This window comes from Phalangium opilio, unplaced genomic scaffold (assembly GCF_054372755.1).
Source record: "Phalangium opilio isolate 3A_F unplaced genomic scaffold, DU_Popi_V2 ptg000105l_1, whole genome shotgun sequence".
In the NCBI taxonomy this organism is placed as follows: Eukaryota; Metazoa; Arthropoda; class Arachnida; order Opiliones; family Phalangiidae; genus Phalangium; species Phalangium opilio.
The window spans coordinates 5,489,375-5,505,926 of NW_028324207.1; the positions used below are offsets into that span (position 1 = coordinate 5,489,375).

Consider the following 16,552-nt stretch of genomic DNA (forward strand, 5'->3'; position numbering starts at 1 on the left):
GCTGGTAATGTTCCGACGCTGACGTTAAACCAAATGGCAGACGATTAAAGTAGAAGCGTCCAAACGGGGTGATGAATGTTGTGAGTAACGCTGATTCTTTATGCAAAGGGACTTGCCAATATCCACTATTGGCGTCGAGTTTCGAGAAGATTGTTGCCCCGGCCAATTGTCCAAGCAAATGGTTTACGGCAGGCAGTTGAAATCTCTCACGTCGAATGAACTGGTTCAATTTAGTAAAGTCGACGCATATTCGTAGATCGCGTTTCCTCCTCAACGTTGTGTCGTTGTTTTCATTACCCTTGTATTCGATCTTCTTTTTGACAATTACCATCGGGGCACACCAGTCGGTAGGCTCCTCTACTTTTGAAATTACGCCTTTCTCGATCATGTGCTCCAGTTCCGCCTTAGTGTCGTCCAGTAGCGCAATTGGCACTCTTCTTGGGGTTGTTAATGCGAATGGAACAGTATTTGGTACCAACTGAATCTTGTAAGATGTTTTCATCTTTCCCAGGCCGTTGAAAAGTGCTGGGAATTCCTTGACGGGATTCACCGTTGATCTTGTCTCTGTTCCGATATCTTCAATCATTTGGATCAGTCTGAGATCCTCGCTTGTCGTTAACCCCAACAATGGAAGTTGTAGTTTCTCGATAACGTAGAGATATTCATCGATTCTTACACCGTGGTATTCCAGCTGAACTTGGATTCTGCCTTCCGTTTTCAACCGTGTTCTTCCCGGTCCATACAGCCTTTTGTCTGATGGTAAGAGCGTCATCTCAGTTTTTCTTGGTTCATACCAGTCCCAAGGTATGGCAGAAACTTCTGCTCCGGTATCCACTTTAAATTTGACCAACTCGCCGTTTACTTTGACTGGTACTATCCATTTCTTGTCCCGTTCCTCTGATACTGAATGGATGTATGTGTCTTCTTGCTGCATAATCTTGCTAGCTGAGTTGTCTTCCTCACGAAATAGACTTTCCAGGTTGATATCCAACTCGTGGATTTCCATGTCGTCTACGGAAATGGCTCCTAGGAAGACATCTTCCATTTCGACTTGGTTAATAGTGGTTTTTCGGCAGTACTTCGCAAAATGTCCGACGGCGTGACATTCGTGGCATTTGCTGCTCTTCGCTGGACACTTGTCTCGGGAATGACTTGCTTGGCTGCCGCAACGAGGACATCCTTTACTGTTCTTCGTTGTGTTGAACGGTGGTTGCTTCTTCGATATGTTGTCGTATGTGCGCTTCTTACGGTTTTTCCAATCCGACTTGTAGCTGCACGCACTTGCGCGTTTGTTGTTCGGTTGGGTTCCAATTCGGTCTACTTGGCTAGCTGGTTTGACTCCATTTAAATCCAGCTGTTCCCGTTTCCGATCCTCAGCGCTTCTGACCGTCTGTATAGCTTGGTCTAGTGTTAGCTTCGGATCGTCTTGTAGCCGCTCTGATAAGTGTTTGTTGCGTATTCCAACGACGATTCGGTCTCTTATCAGTTCGTCCCGTAGAATACCGTACTCGCAATGTTCGGATAAAGCGTATACTGCGGTAATAAATTCATCCGCCGTCTCACCTTCTCGTTGTGTCCTTGTATTGAATCTTGCCCTCTCGTAAATGGTGTTTCTGCGTATTACGAAGTGTTTATCAAACTTGTCCAATACTACAGAGTATGTCTTCTTTTCCGCAGCCGTCAGTGTGAACGAAAGAAATATGTCATCTGCTTGATCTCCCATGAGATAAATTAACGCGTTGACCTGTTCTTCCTCCCCTTTTGAACTGAGACCAGAGGCATTACGGAAACGTTCGAAACGGCGGCTCCATTTTGGCCACTCGCTCGGGCAAGCAAAGGTGAAAGGATCCGGGGTTGAGACTTGAAACACGGGCGCAGAGGCTGGCACAGCGGTCATGTTGAGTTGTTTTTCTGTTTAAGTAGCAATAGGTAAGCGTTACAGTCTAGCGTCCGCAAACACGATGATAGAAACTGGACCGCGACGGCACGAAACGCGTTACCGATACTCTGAGAAAACGAAAATTTAAAAAAAATACGCGGTTATAGAGCGCTCGCGAAAGTTTCTCCTGACACCATGTTGTGTTATGAACTTTAACACCTTTAGATTTGTATAAAAACGTAAACTTTATTGCATTATTTATGCGCGTCTGTATTTGCCTCTACGGGACTTAAAGTAACAACTACAAAGATAATGGGAGGGTACGATATTTATATACTTCTTATCAATAGACTTTAACCCCTATTTAGCGGGCTGATCATAAGCTGATAACACAAGGACTGGCGTCGAGGCTATCGCAATTTTGACGTCGTCGTAGGCGCGTTGCAGGTTTTCGTCCCACAAGTAGTCTGTCGTGGATTTGAGTAGGGCTCGCAGAGGTGCCGTTTTTTCCGAGTGATTGGGGATGAATTTAGCCAGGTAATTCACCATGCCAAGAAAACGTTGTAAAGCTGTTTTGTCCTGGGGTGGTGGCAGGTCTATTATCGCCTTGATCTTGGCCGGATCAGCTTGTACGCCAGTCTGGCTGATTATATGTCCAAGATATTTGATTTGTGGAACCGCTAGTTGCATTTTCGCCGTGCTGAAGGTTAATCCGGTTTGGCGGGCTCTGCTTAAGACTGCTATTAATGCTCGATTGTGCGTTGCCAGGTCAGTTCCGTGTATGACGAAGTCGTCTGTTGAAATCCTGACATTTGATATGTCACCGAATATCTCTTCCATAACCTCTTGGAAAAGTTGGGAGGCCGTTGCTATTCCGTAGGGTAATCTTTTGAAGCGGTATCTGCCAAATGGCGTTGCGAAAGTACATAATCGGGAACTGGTCTCCGTCAGTTGAATTTGCCAGAAGGCGCTCTGGGCATCGAGTACTGTGAAGTATTTGGAGTCTGAGAGGTCAGCGTATATTTCCTGTGACGTTGGCATTGGAAACTCCGTTCGTAATAGCGCTGGGTTGAGGCTCTGTGGGTCAATACATATTCGAACGGTGCTTTTCGTCCCCTCCAGGTTGGCATCCGCTGCACCGTCATTTGTTCCGGATTGTTTATTTTTCTTGACAACTACCATGGGGTGTACCCAGTCAGATGGTTCCTTTGCTACTTCTATGACGCCGTTCTGGAGCATGCGATTTAATTCTTCCTGGACGGCGTCTCGTAATTGGACGGGTATTCTTCTGGGTGCGGATACAGTCGGAGTGGCATGTGGTTTTAGGCGAAGTTCGTGTTGGCCTGGTAGCTTGCCGATCTTGTTGAAGACATCCCCGTATTGTTCGATTATGGTTTTTGGGTGCGAGTGAAGGAGACTGTCTGATCTTGTGGCGTGCCTTGGTTTCGAGAGCGTGTAAAGCTCAGGCGTGCTGGGTGATGGAAGTGGCGCTCGGTGCTCTATAGTCTTGGATATGTCGTACTTGTTGCGTGGAAGTCTAGCTATGAGGCCCAATGTCATTGAGAGTTTCCCGCTAAGGATTGGAGTTGCGTACGTGGGAGTGACGTAGAATGGGCTGTATGTCGTTGCGACTTGCGACGAGCATGGTAGGAAGGCCAGGCCTAGTACCGTCACGGTATGTCCCGAGTAGGCCCGGATGCTATGCGATGGTTCCGTTAGTGGTGGCGGATCAGGGAGACGTCTGAAGTATTCTATTGGTATGACGTTGACCTGCGATCCGGTATCTATTTTAAACGTGATTGGCACGCTGGCTATCTCGATCGAAGCTTTCCAGACATCATCGTCCAAGGCTTTGGGAGCGTCATCAGGTATTGTGGCATATAAAGTTAGCGAGTTGAGGTATAGTGGCTCGAAGGGTTGATCATATTCCACTAGAGCCGCTGGTTCGGGGTAATGATTCGTTTGTAGTTCCCATGGCTGTGTTGTAGCGGTCGTTGAGGGTACTTCTTCGATGGATCTTATAGATCTGCAGGTTGATGCCCAGTGGTTCATACCGCCACAGGAGCGGCATCGTGATCCTTCTGCTGGACATGACTGATTGGGATGCACTTGAGCGCAGCGGTGGCATCGCCTGTAGGCTTGCGGTGCACGACCCCGAAGTCTCGAGCCGCTGTAGTTGATTCGCGTTTGTGGTTGTTGCGGCTGGTATCGGCGCGTCTCGTTTGACGGGCGTTGGCCGTATGTTGCAGGTCGAGGGTGGAGAGGCCTTCGTGGCTGGTATTGTGGGTCGTTCTCTAGTGCATCCAGCGTCACCATATCACCTGGAGGAACTGGATTCGAGGATACGTTGATGTGTTGCAAGTGCTTCATGGAGGTTTCTTCGGCCTGGCAAATGGCTATTGCTTCGTCCAAGGAGAGGTCGTCAACGAGGAGCATTTTCTTGCGGGCTTCAGGTGATTGGGTGCCGATAAGTATTATCGTGGCCGTAATGGAGTCCTGAAGCTGACCTAACGCGCATGCCGGAGTGATGGCTTTGACCGCAGCGAGGAATTGGTCGAAGGTCTGGTGCTTCTCTTGTTTCATGGTGAAGAGACGATAACGTGAATAATTGCTGCTTCTGTAGGGTCTATAGTAGTTGTCGAATGCCTCAAAGATAAGCTTGAGGGGTGGTTTGGCTGGATCAACGGCTATCGTCAGCGTTTTGTAGATACGCATGCCTTCGTTTCCAAGTACGTGTAGAAAGACATTCTTTTGGTAGACCGGATCTTCCTGGTCCATTTTCGTGGCTGCACTGAAAATTTCGTACCGTTCTTTGTATTCCTGCCATGCTAATGCGGGTGTAGTGCCCGGTGCGAACGGCTCTGGTGGACGTAAGGATGTCATCGTGGATATTGACTCTGATTGACTCGTTAGTCCGTAAGGATGTCCAAGGTTTTGGATGGGTGTTCAGTACCCCACTTCTGACACCATGTTGTGTTCGTTAATATAATAAATGACTTAACCAAGTTTACTATTAACTACAAGCTTTATTAACTTAACCAGTTGACTCCTACATAACAGTGTGTTCAAGTTTCGTTACGTCTAGGTTTATATACATGAAATGTAGATAAGATTATTTACATAAGTTATGTTTTATCTAGGCCTATTTAGCCCTGGTCTATTATTAGCCTATTACTACACTTCCGAAATTTAACATTACGCACTAACCTATTTCGGCAATGGTGAAAAAGTCTGCTAATGCAAACAGAACTCGGTTTGAGCGGAAAGTTAAAGTCACTTAGACACAGGGATCTTCGGTAAAATGGTTCACTGTTGATTTACAATTGCAAACGGTCTATCGAAGTTATGAACGCCGCAAAACGGACCCATTAGTAGAAATTTTTGGGCATGGACCAACTGATGTTTATATTTACAGAACGTGTTAACCTATCTCTCCTCATGGATTAAATTAGAAACCTTTGACGATGATATCAGAGTAACGTAAAATTTGGATTTTGCTTTGGTGATCGAGCCGTTACCACTTATTACTCAGTCTGGTGTTCCCGGTCTTCCCGTCTGCCAATCAGTGTATTTTTGCTACTATTCGGTTTTAAAATAATACAGCCGAAATGCGATAAAGCGTGTCTTAAGATTTAATGTAATACGTTGAAGCGTACCTTCTTTATACCACAATGTATATTTTATGGCCAAGTTTCTTCAAAGATAAACATTCATTTTCCCTTTCAGCACATTTGAAATAGATTTCCAAAAACCATTACTTCATAAAGCTCAGACATTTCTTCAAATTAGGTCCTTAAAAAGTATTAATGCGTCTACTAGTAAATAAGTATAATATCGATCATTATTCCTCGGATGATTCGTATTTGGCATTTTATCTTGATGGGATATAAAAAAGCCAAGGATAGAAATCGTGTCTCTTGTCTAACGGAATATAAAGGAGAGTTGGAGCAATTCGATTGTTGTAGATTTAAAAAAAGATGTGGCGAAAAGGAGAAGCGTCCAATAGGTGAAATCCGCTGGAACTCCATCAAGCGGGGGGTGGTGGCAGATGGTCGGGAAAGTCTCTTCCGCCCCGCTTTCTTCTCCATGTACAGGGTGTTTCTGATAAATCCGCCATAAACTAAAGGGTGTGTTCTTTGGGTCAATCTGAGTGGACCGTCTCAAAGAACACAGGATGTAGTGGCAGCATTAAGGTGGGGTAGTGAAATGGTTAGCACTTTCGCCTCGCGGCAAGAGGGTCCCGGGTTCGATTCCGGTCTGTGGCACCGGTGGAAAAACCTGGGAACAAACCCTTCAGCGTAGAGTTTGCACGTTCTCTTCCCACTTGTTAAAGGAGTTTTCCTCCGCGGTCTTACCCGGCTTCTCCTTTCCATTAAAACTTGCAGAGGTTAACGGTAATAGTTAGTATAGGACAATGTCGGTTAGCTGTGGCAAAGGGGCTAGCCACCACCTCCCCATGCATTGAAATCATGACACATTGAAATATAGCCCACTGGGTTTTATGGACACGAAATAAAGCAAGATTGTTAGTTAAGGAGATATGGACTTCCCAACATCGGTCCCAAAAACAAGTAGAGTAGTTAGCTGTACTTTAGCAGCATAGGCACACCCCCACCCATTTAATAATACACTTTTGCTAGATAAAGAATCAATAACGTTCTTAGATTAAATGCTGATATGTCTTTCTCCACAGGTTTAACAATTTTCTTTTATTAGTGGCAACGATTTGGGAATTCATATATCCGTAACGAAATCTTGTGCACCCCATTATTCTTCGACACTTTCCACTCAGTTTAACTCTAAGAACAGACTTAAAAATTGGTCCCAGACTTACCAGAGACACCCTGTATATGATCGCACTCAACTCTGCCACCCCCAAAAAGAGCAAAGAAAATCTTATATCTTCGTGGCAGTTTCTACGTATTCCATCCTACACGACAGCCGTTTCCTTCGATGTCTTTTTTTATTCCTCGGTACGTTATCTTAAGATGTCGATATTCTTCTCTAGCTGTATGGACTTCCAAAGATGCTCCGTTTCTTTCTCGCATGAACCCAGCATGGTCCGTTTATCGTATTTAGACGAGAAAACTCATATAGTTATGAAAAAGGATTTTAAATTAATTTTATGTTATTAAGGGTTAAAGTTTAATTTTGAAACCCTATTTTTATTCAAGATTAGCAGCAAAAGCACTCGGCGTTGTCGTTTAGCCCTTCGGATAATATTTCTTACTTCTTGGGCCACCATTTTAAAAGATGGCAGCGTGTTTTAAAATAAAATTCCTAAAATAGATTTATATGAAGTAGAGAACCAGTACACTAAATAAGGTAAGGCCGCCATTTTTCAAGATGAGTGCGCATTGAAAAAGCCTTTCTTTGTGAGGAAACTAATATTTAAGGATAACGTTCCGGCAAAATTTTAGTTTCCTAGGTAAAGCGGTTTGGGCCAGACGTTGACTAACATTCAGGTAGACTATTACTGGCATAAAGATAAATTTAAATTATGATCAATATTTTGTAATGATATTATCAAGGAATAACGAGATCGAGTTGTCGTTGTTTTAAGAGCCCTGTCCAGTTAAGATAAAAGGTCTAGTAGTTTTATAAAGAGTTAAATGTAGTGGTCGACATTTGGAAAGGATAATATCTGTTTGTTTTATCTTTATCCATAATTTGAAATTATCCACGGGAAGTCTATGATTAATGCAATGTAATCACGAATAATTATCTGATTATTATCCATGGATAACTGATTAACCAAAATTCTGTGGATTATCTTGTCCAAACGCCGACCACTAGTTAAATGCGATGCGGACGGGAACGACAAGTAGTCTCTGCCAGATAGGTCACACACTATTTTTATCGCATTGTTTGTAACCCACCGCAACTTCCATTTACAAGCCTAGTCATTGTAAGCCACCCAGAGACGACTTTGATTCCCTTCAATTTCTTGACGTTGTCTGCACCTAAAGTTCCTCAAACAATTTTAACGGCGAGGGGTTCTTTGCTGTGAATTAGTCTCAAGAAGAGGTTAGGGCAGTGTACTTCAACGTCGATACATCCTTTGCCCAACTACACAGTAAAAAATAATGGTGCATTCTTACACCATATATGCTGTTTTTGTCGGTGCCAAAAATTACACCATTTATGGTGTACTTCAGTACCATTTTTATGATAAATTCACGCCATTTGCAAATATTATTTGCAAGTTATAAGGAAATATTAGGCACATATGCACTATTTATAATGCTTTTTACCTCTCCGAGTGACGTATGTCACGGAGAGGTTCTAATTTCGACGTGTCTGTCTGTCTGTTGTTATTGACTTACACCCCAGGGGACCGCGTTCGCAGTTTCCAAATCGGACCAAACGTGTTCGCCATTTCCGAACTGCTTTCACAGTCACGGAAATGGCTCCTCTACTTGAGTTGTCACACCACCATCTTCTGGTCTATGTCCATCCCACACGGACACCAGTCTCTACTTACTGGCTTGTAATCACCACCATCTTCTGGTCTTCGTCCATTCCACTTGGACACCAGTCTGCACATACTGTCTTCTAATCACCACAATCTTCTGGTCTTTGTCCATCCCACTTGGACACCAGTCTGTACATTCTGGCTTCTAAACACCACCATCTACTGGTCTTCCGTCTATTCCACATAGACGCCAATCTGTCTCATTGGCTTCTACTCCATTATCATCGTTTGGTTTTAGGATATACGCGGCGATCAGCTATGGTTACGAGAAACGTCTAGCCTCCCTAAGGTGGGATCGCCACCAAAGGTTTTCGCAATTGCGCTTTTTCCTTACTATTATAATGGAAACGAATAGTATATATACCCCAAAATTTGAAGAAAGCGGGCAAGAGGGGTACCCTTCACTTTAAACGTCAATATTAGCAAAGTTTGAGATGATAATAGGTATAACTTTATTTTAAACGGTTTAACTATTATTAATGTTAATTATTGAAGATTAAAATAATTAAAAATAATTATATTTATTTAAATATTAAAGATAATCTTGTTTCTCAACTCAAAATTAATACTGAAAGAGTTAAAAAGCAGTCTATGTTTTTGTCTGTGTGTGTCCGTCCATTGTTACACTAGTGCGTCGCGTTAGCAGTTAGCCTTGTGTTGATGTGTTAAGAAATCATACAGAACCTTAATATTCCCTTTTTCCATAATATAAAGTGAATATGTGGAAGTATTTTTCGTAATTATGATGCATTTAGTACTTTTGTAGCTTTAAAGCTCTGTTTCATTTTGATATTCCAAAGGTTTTTTTTAATATTGTTATTTGAAAGGGCTGTTTATATATTACTTAAGCTATACTACATCTGTATATAGAATAATCCTTGGTTTAGTGATTTCATAAAGAAAACTAAGACCTAGACTCCGGCGGGTGTATCAAGTATTATCCGCAATAGGCTTAGTGAAACAAGGAGGTCTGAGGCCTGAGGTGAAGTAAGCTTTGGGCTTTGATTTTCGTGGTTGAAATGAAGAGACATCAACGGTTCAGAGTGAGCCGAAAGTTAAATACACTCTTAAATAAACAGGTTAAGATTTTATAATAGAAGAAAATATAATGGTGGCAATTAGAATAGTAACAGGGCTAATGGTAAACGGGTAGTAGCTACAGACTTTTTATTCTCTTTATAGTGCGCATTGACTATTAGTGCGTCTAGCTACAATTTAGCTTTGGTGTTATTTAACGTTAACATTCATGTTGGCAAACTAAGAATATTGTTGAGGTGAGACGAGACGATAGTGTTTACACTGCAAACCAGTTGTGAATGTAGCTATCAGAATATACGGTAAACAGCTGAAGCGAAGACTTCATTTCCTGATCTTTTCCCCATTGACTGATATCCATGTGTCCAAGATTTATCCTTATTGGATGTAAAATGTCGTCTGCTTTAGTGTATTATTCGCTATGCTTGGAATACTTCTTCAATATTTCGTAAATTTTTACTTCAAAAAAGAGAAATAATTCCATATCTAGGTAAATAAGTTTGTAGTAGTAGACCTCTTGACTCGGAGAGGTAATATTTTGGTTTTCCCAACTTGTTAACATCTTTTTCGGGAAATCTGTTGGACTCTAATATTACTACTTAGATTAATGGTCTTAAAAGTCAGACCAATTACGCCACGAATGTCACATAACTATACCAAATGAAAAGAAAAAGGTGTTAAATATTTTTTCTATATTTAGCACTACATTTTAGGTGTAAAACGAACTCATTAAGAGTCATTATTACACCATTTCTAGTCCCTATTTACTCCATTTCCGAGCCCTATTTCCTCCATTTCAAACCCCAATTACTCCATTTCAAAGCCCTATTTACTCCATTTCAAAGCCTATTTACTCCATTTCAAGTCCTATTTACTCCATTTCAAATCCCTATTTCCTCCATTTCAAACCCCAATTACTCCATTTCAAACCCCTATTTACTCCAATTCAAACCCCTATTTACTCCAATTCAAACCCCTATTTACTCCAATTCAAAGTCCCTATTTACTCCATTTCAAATCCCTATTTCCTCCATTTCAAACCCCAATTACTCCATTTCAAACCCCTATTTACTCCAATTCAAACCCCTATTTACTCCAATTCAAACCCCTATTTACTCCAATTCAAAGTCCCTATTTACTCCATTTCAAACCTCTATTTACTCCATTTCAAACTCCTATTTACTCCAATTCAACCCCCTATTTACTCCATTTCAAACTCCTATTTACTCCAATTCAACCCCCTATTTACTCCAATTCAAACTCCTATTAACTCCGTTTGAAACGCCTACTTAATCCATTTCAAACCCCCAATTTACTCCATTTCAACTCCCCGTTTAAGCCATTTCAAGCCCCTGTTCACCTCATTTCAAGTTGATTTTACTACGGCCAGAGTGTTTTCCATTCGGCTGAAAAACCCGCAATTTGGCGGATTTTGGATTCGGCATACTATGATTAAAAGTTCCCGATGGAAATGTAGTAATTCTCGGGAACACGAAGATTCTATACCCTCGATAAACTTATTATCTAAAGAAGATTGAGTGGTTAGGTAAATTGAGCAATAATTCCTTGTGTTTTTCTTTAACTATTAAGCAAAATTTATAGTTTAGAAGAACGAAATATTTTCAAATCGGAGAAATTTACCTCGATAAAGCGATTCGCAAATTGTTATTTTTAAGTCATATGCATTATGAAGCTTGAACCTAGAATGAGTACCCAAAATCAATTTTTACCTCTCCGAGTGAAGTATGTCACGGAGAGGCTCTAATTTCGACGTGTGTGTCTGTCTGTTGTTACACCCCAGGGGACCGCGTTCGCAGTTTGCAAATCGGAGCGAACGTGTTCTCAAATTCCGGACCGCATTTACAGAAATTTGGAAAATTGTATTCCACTTACAACGGCTATTACTCCATTGCGAGACACCCCTTTAGAGACACTTTTTTTTCTCTTGGGACCGCCACTATCGCACGGCTCTCTCAGAGACGAGAATTTGTGTGGTGGCGCTAGCGTCGCGGTGTTTGACTGAATTGAGTCCTGAAGAGGGTATGGGGGAAAGCTTGATTTTTGTACACCAAGTGTGCTATTTAGCATTGAATCTGAATATTTAAAATTCAAAGGTCGTATTTAGTACTCGTAAACGGGTATTTTTCCTTCTGGCAAGGTTAAGAGAAATCTCGAGTCTACGTTTAACTTACTTTATGGGCGTTAACGGTGATAAAAATAGGAGAAATATGTTCGCTAAAGTTGTATATCAGTTATTTATTCAATTTAATAAGAAATGAATTTGACTCTATCTTGAGTCGATCGATCAGTTGGTGTTTCCATCAAACAACAATCATGTCGCTGAAGATATTACTTTTCGCGTTTGAAGTTATTCATAAATTAAGGGCATTTATATCGTCTCTGCTTAAACTTATTCCATTACCGCAAATTTGGGATTCCTACCCAAATTACGGTTTCAAGTCGGTCTTCGCCTTTGGTCACGTCAGATTTCTAAAACTATTTCCACCCGTTAAAGACATCACCACTACAACTTGTGAGTAATGGTCTATTCTAAATAACTAGTTCTATAGATAGAGTGAAAATACTTCACTGCGAATACCCACTAAACTTAAAATTCGAGTTTCATCGGTTGCGACTTTATATTTCACTCCCATATTTCACAGACAAAATATTTGTGATTTTTAGTCGTGGAAAATCTGCGCATCGGTGATAATGGATTCTTCTATTTTTAGATTTCTTGGAAACCCTTACGGGAATGGCTACGTTATTTCGTCAAGAAGGACTTTTTCATTTCAATATATTGAATAAAAATATCGTAGTATTGGTTGATCCAGATTTAATTAAGGTAAGGCCTGTAGCGTATGGGGCGACAAATTTGGTTCGACCTCGCTAACTCCCGCCGAATTGACCACTTATTTCTAGGTTATACTAACCAGTAGCAAAGAAATCAGCAAAGCCTACCTTTACAAGATATTCCACATGTTTTTAGGCAGTGGTTTAGTAACGAGGTAAGATTTAAAAAAAATGTACTTCCTATGATTAGCTAAATTTCAAGAAAGGAATTTAAGAGATTATTTCGGAAATTACATACAGAGAATGCAACACATTGGGGCGAGGCCGCCATTGGGTATTCTTCCCACTCTCGCCAGGAACCACCGCTAGAGGCAGTGCGAGTTTTCTAGCCTGCCGCTTCCGCTTGTAGTGAACTCGGGTTCCCTCTGGCTTTGCGTTTTGGAGAGAGGGAGAATACTCCGATGGCAGCCTCGCTCCTGTGTGTTGAGTACTCTGTATGTAATTTTTGAAACGGTGTATTGACGAATTTCCAGCACGGGAGATCTTTGGATGAAACAGAGGAAACTGCTAAATCCGTTGTTTCATCTTCGGAGCATCAAGGAGTTCGTTCCCATGATGAACAAACACGTCAAAATGATGATCTCTCAATTTCAAGAAGACATTTCCAATTCTGATTCGGATATTTTAGATATAGCGGAATCAATCGAGAAGTGCACATTTTACATAGTAACGGGTAACTTCAGAACCTTTTGATATTTAACATTGAAGCGATATACCGAAAAAGCAGTTACAAACTAGACATATTTTAGTTTGAAGAGTGTCGCGTGACCATGGTCAAGCAAATTTTGCGACCGTCCATGGTACAGTGAACTTAGGTTAATGGGTCTCATTTATTGCCCCTTCTATCCTTTGCAATTTTGAGTGTACAAAACATTAGACCAAATCCAATTAAAACGAATGTCCCATTGGGCCGCATCCCATCAGACCGAAAACAACCAAAATGTGAGGATTCATTATCAAAAAATTCGCAAGAAAATTTTCCATTTGGTCAAGCGAAAAGTATAAAAAAATGATTTCTTATTGCAAAACAATTAGCATTTGATTAGTCTTGAAAACGTGGACTACTGCGCCGCCATTGTTTTGGTGGCGTTTTCTAAACTGACCTCTTACCCCTACTGGATTGGTTGAATTCTCATAGGGGTAAAAGGTTTTGTACGCGAATGTTTGAGCTTTTCTTAAATGTAAAGTCGACATTAATTATTGATTCTTATAGACGCTGCTACTGACGTAGATTATCAAAGTAACAAACATTTTGGCGATATCTTTTTCAAAGCCATTAAAAGGTACCAACAAGAAAACTTAATTCATTCCACCATAAACCCAATTCCTCTTGTAGATTTAACTAGTAAGCCCCAGCTTTCCCTAGTTTAAACTATTTTGTTCTTCATCCCGACTTCATTTATTGTAAGAAGGATCAGAAATAGGTTAATGTTATGTAGCGAATAGACCTGTTTCAAAAGAGGACTGAGGATGCCAGTTTTAGAACCTTGCGCCCAAGTATCGTAAAGTTAAGACTGAACATCTAGTATGTGCATCCAAAGACTATAGATGGGGCTTCAAAGTTACCCGTCCACTAAAGTCCTTTTGTTTGACTCCATATCTAACGCCTTTGTTGCCCGCATACCGGATCCTCAATTATATTTTGGGCTTTAAAGATGCGGATACGGTGGAAGAAAAGTTAAATGTTTAGTTCACAGCAATTACAATTATACAGGAATTAGAGACAGTGATTTAATATAATTTAAAGTCGGGAGAAGTTCGATAGTTCAAGGATCTCCAAAAACCAATCAGTTCTTAAGCGCCTAATTACTATGATTTAATTAAAATGTCATTAATTTTTAAGCCTAGAGGAAAGCTTAGGTTACCGGATAATTCGACCATGGTTGATATCTGAGAGATTATTCAAAATGACAGCAAAGGGAAAAGAAACCGTAAATGCAGTTAAAGTATTAGAAGAGACGTTCCAAGTAAGAAGAAAAATTTTGTATTTCGGATTTGACACATTGTGAACAAAACCACGAATTCATTCACAGACGGAGTTGACGAAAGTTAAGGCCAATATGGAAGAACCCGACGATAACGTTCGAAGCGTCAACTTCTTGGATATCATTCTACAATTGCTCGAGAAAAACCCCGAATTAATGAGCGATAAGCAATTGCGAGACGAAGTCTTTACTATCATTGCAGCGGTAATAAATAACATAATTCCGTTTAAATGTAAAAAGGTTACACTGAATGACTTTCGCAGGGTTTCGACACCATCACTACCGCTACAATATTTACCCTGTACGTGCTCGGTCTTTACCCGGAGATTCAAGAAAAGGTCTACCAAGAGTTGACTTCCGTCTGTGGAACGGACATCGAAAGAGACATTGAATTTAACGACTTAAAGCACTTGACTTACCTCGAAAAAGTCACGAAGGTTAATTTTGGATCGATAGCTAAAGCAACTGCATTACAAGTTTTCCATTATTAAGTGAAAGCCAACTTAACCCTTTGCAGGAATCGCTAAGGCTGTGTCCTCCACTTCCTTTCATTGCTCGCGAGCTAACGGAAGACTTACAAATTGGTTCGTTTTTAGCTTACTAATTTTTATCATATTAGAATTAACTATTCACCCTTGCAAATTAAGGGATTAAACGTCTAAAATTTAGAACAGATCATTTGGCATTAGTCCAATATCATTAATATTTCAAAACATTTAAATAAATTAACACCATTGCAATTTTAGGCGAAAAAATTCTTAAAAAGGGTGTGACGTGTGTCACCTTGATACCAGGCGTTCATTCTGATCCCAGACATTTCCCAAATCCAGAAGTATTCGACCCCGACAGATTCAATCCGGAGAACAGCGAAGGAAGACACCCATTTGCCTACATACCATTTGCAGCCGGTCCCCGCAATTGCATCGGTTCGTCAACACCTTTCGTTCTATAATTAATAATAACTTCATTTAATTTCAATTGTTTTTCAGGACAGCCATTCGCCACGATTGAACTGAAAATATTTGTAATTAACGTTCTTCGTCATTTTCGAATCTCTTCCAAATTACCGAGAGATAAAGTAGTTAATGGATTTGATTTTGTTTCAAAAATTCATGAAATGCCCCTCCATTTCGAGCCCAGAAACCAGAAGAATTAAAAATGTTTATTTCACATGTTGAATTTATTTTACTAACAAATTTATAAACTAATATACTTAACGTAACAATTAATGACAAGTGCACGCTTATTTTTGTAAAAACACGGGCTAAAATATATTAGTAAACACTCAAATATTAATTGGTCTGAAATAATATAAAATAATTTGGGAGATCAATACAGCATAAACTGTAATGCTGTCCCGACTAATAAACGCTATATTCAATCTCAAATATTACCACGTTAAACAAGGAAATTAAAGTATTGTTGAGTTGGCATTTTGTGAAATGCGTAAGAAAATATCTGTAAGTGCGTGATATTTCAAAACAATTTTAATTATAAAGAGAAAGTCAAAATATGTGTTTTTTATGTTTTATTCAAAATAAAATTTTATAAATTATTATAAACATACCTTCTGTTATCATCGATGTAAAATATTTTCGAATATTTTACTTCGATTTTGTCAAACATTAGCCTTGAATTGGACTATTCCTATATGTTCATCGGCTTATAAATGCGAATTCAAATTATTTATACCAGAAGTATATAATACTTCTCTTCGAGAGAAGTGTACCACAAAGAGGTGTAAGTGTAACGTCATTCTTCCCAACATCGGAACATTTGGAGCAAGGTTACTAAACCGAATCACATACCCGATAAATAGTTCCCTCATCATTTCTCTATTAGCGCTTATCTATTTGGCAAAACGCGTTTGCGGATTTTTGACCCACCCCAATACGAGGTTTGTGGGTTGATTGCTGGGGATTTAGTGCCAAACAATTACAGAATTCATCTTACGGTGCGATGCCCATCTGAAGTTTGATGAGCGGGAAAGCAAACAAAAAGGGTGAGCCAGTGAAGAATGACGTTACTATTAGTTGGTAATGTAGAATAATGACAAAAAACAGATTTTAAGCTATGATATTTTGTTGTATATCTAGATTAAAAGGGAAAACCATTTTAAAAAATATATTCAAAAATTTGTTTAGCTTATATATATAGCGCCATACCCTGGGGGTACACTTTATTTTGCTTATATAAAATTAATAAAGGTTTTACGTTATATATTTCAATGTATATTATATTGCTTATTTTATTTAACTAGATAGTCACGTTCAATTTAAATACCTACAAGCATTACTCTCAAAAATAACATTTTTTTTATTATTT

At 40.0% G+C, this 16,552-nt stretch overlaps 1 protein-coding gene across 1 annotated transcript; it reads left to right on the forward strand.

Annotated features, from left to right (window-relative positions):
• The first annotated feature begins 11,689 nt into the window (after nt 1-11,689).
• LOC149627462 (cytochrome P450 4V2-like) lies at nt 11,690-15,546 on the forward strand. Its single transcript, XM_089851746.1, has 11 exons — nt 11,690-11,922; nt 12,122-12,234; nt 12,312-12,397; nt 12,716-12,915; nt 13,456-13,525; nt 14,086-14,209; nt 14,276-14,431; nt 14,491-14,664; nt 14,745-14,811; nt 14,974-15,153; nt 15,217-15,546. Exons 1-11 carry the CDS (start codon nt 11,724-11,726, stop codon nt 15,381-15,383), a joined length of 1,536 nt encoding a protein of 511 aa, XP_089707872.1. The 5' UTR covers nt 11,690-11,723; the 3' UTR covers nt 15,384-15,546.
• Nucleotides 15,547-16,552: the final 1,006 nt, after the last annotated feature.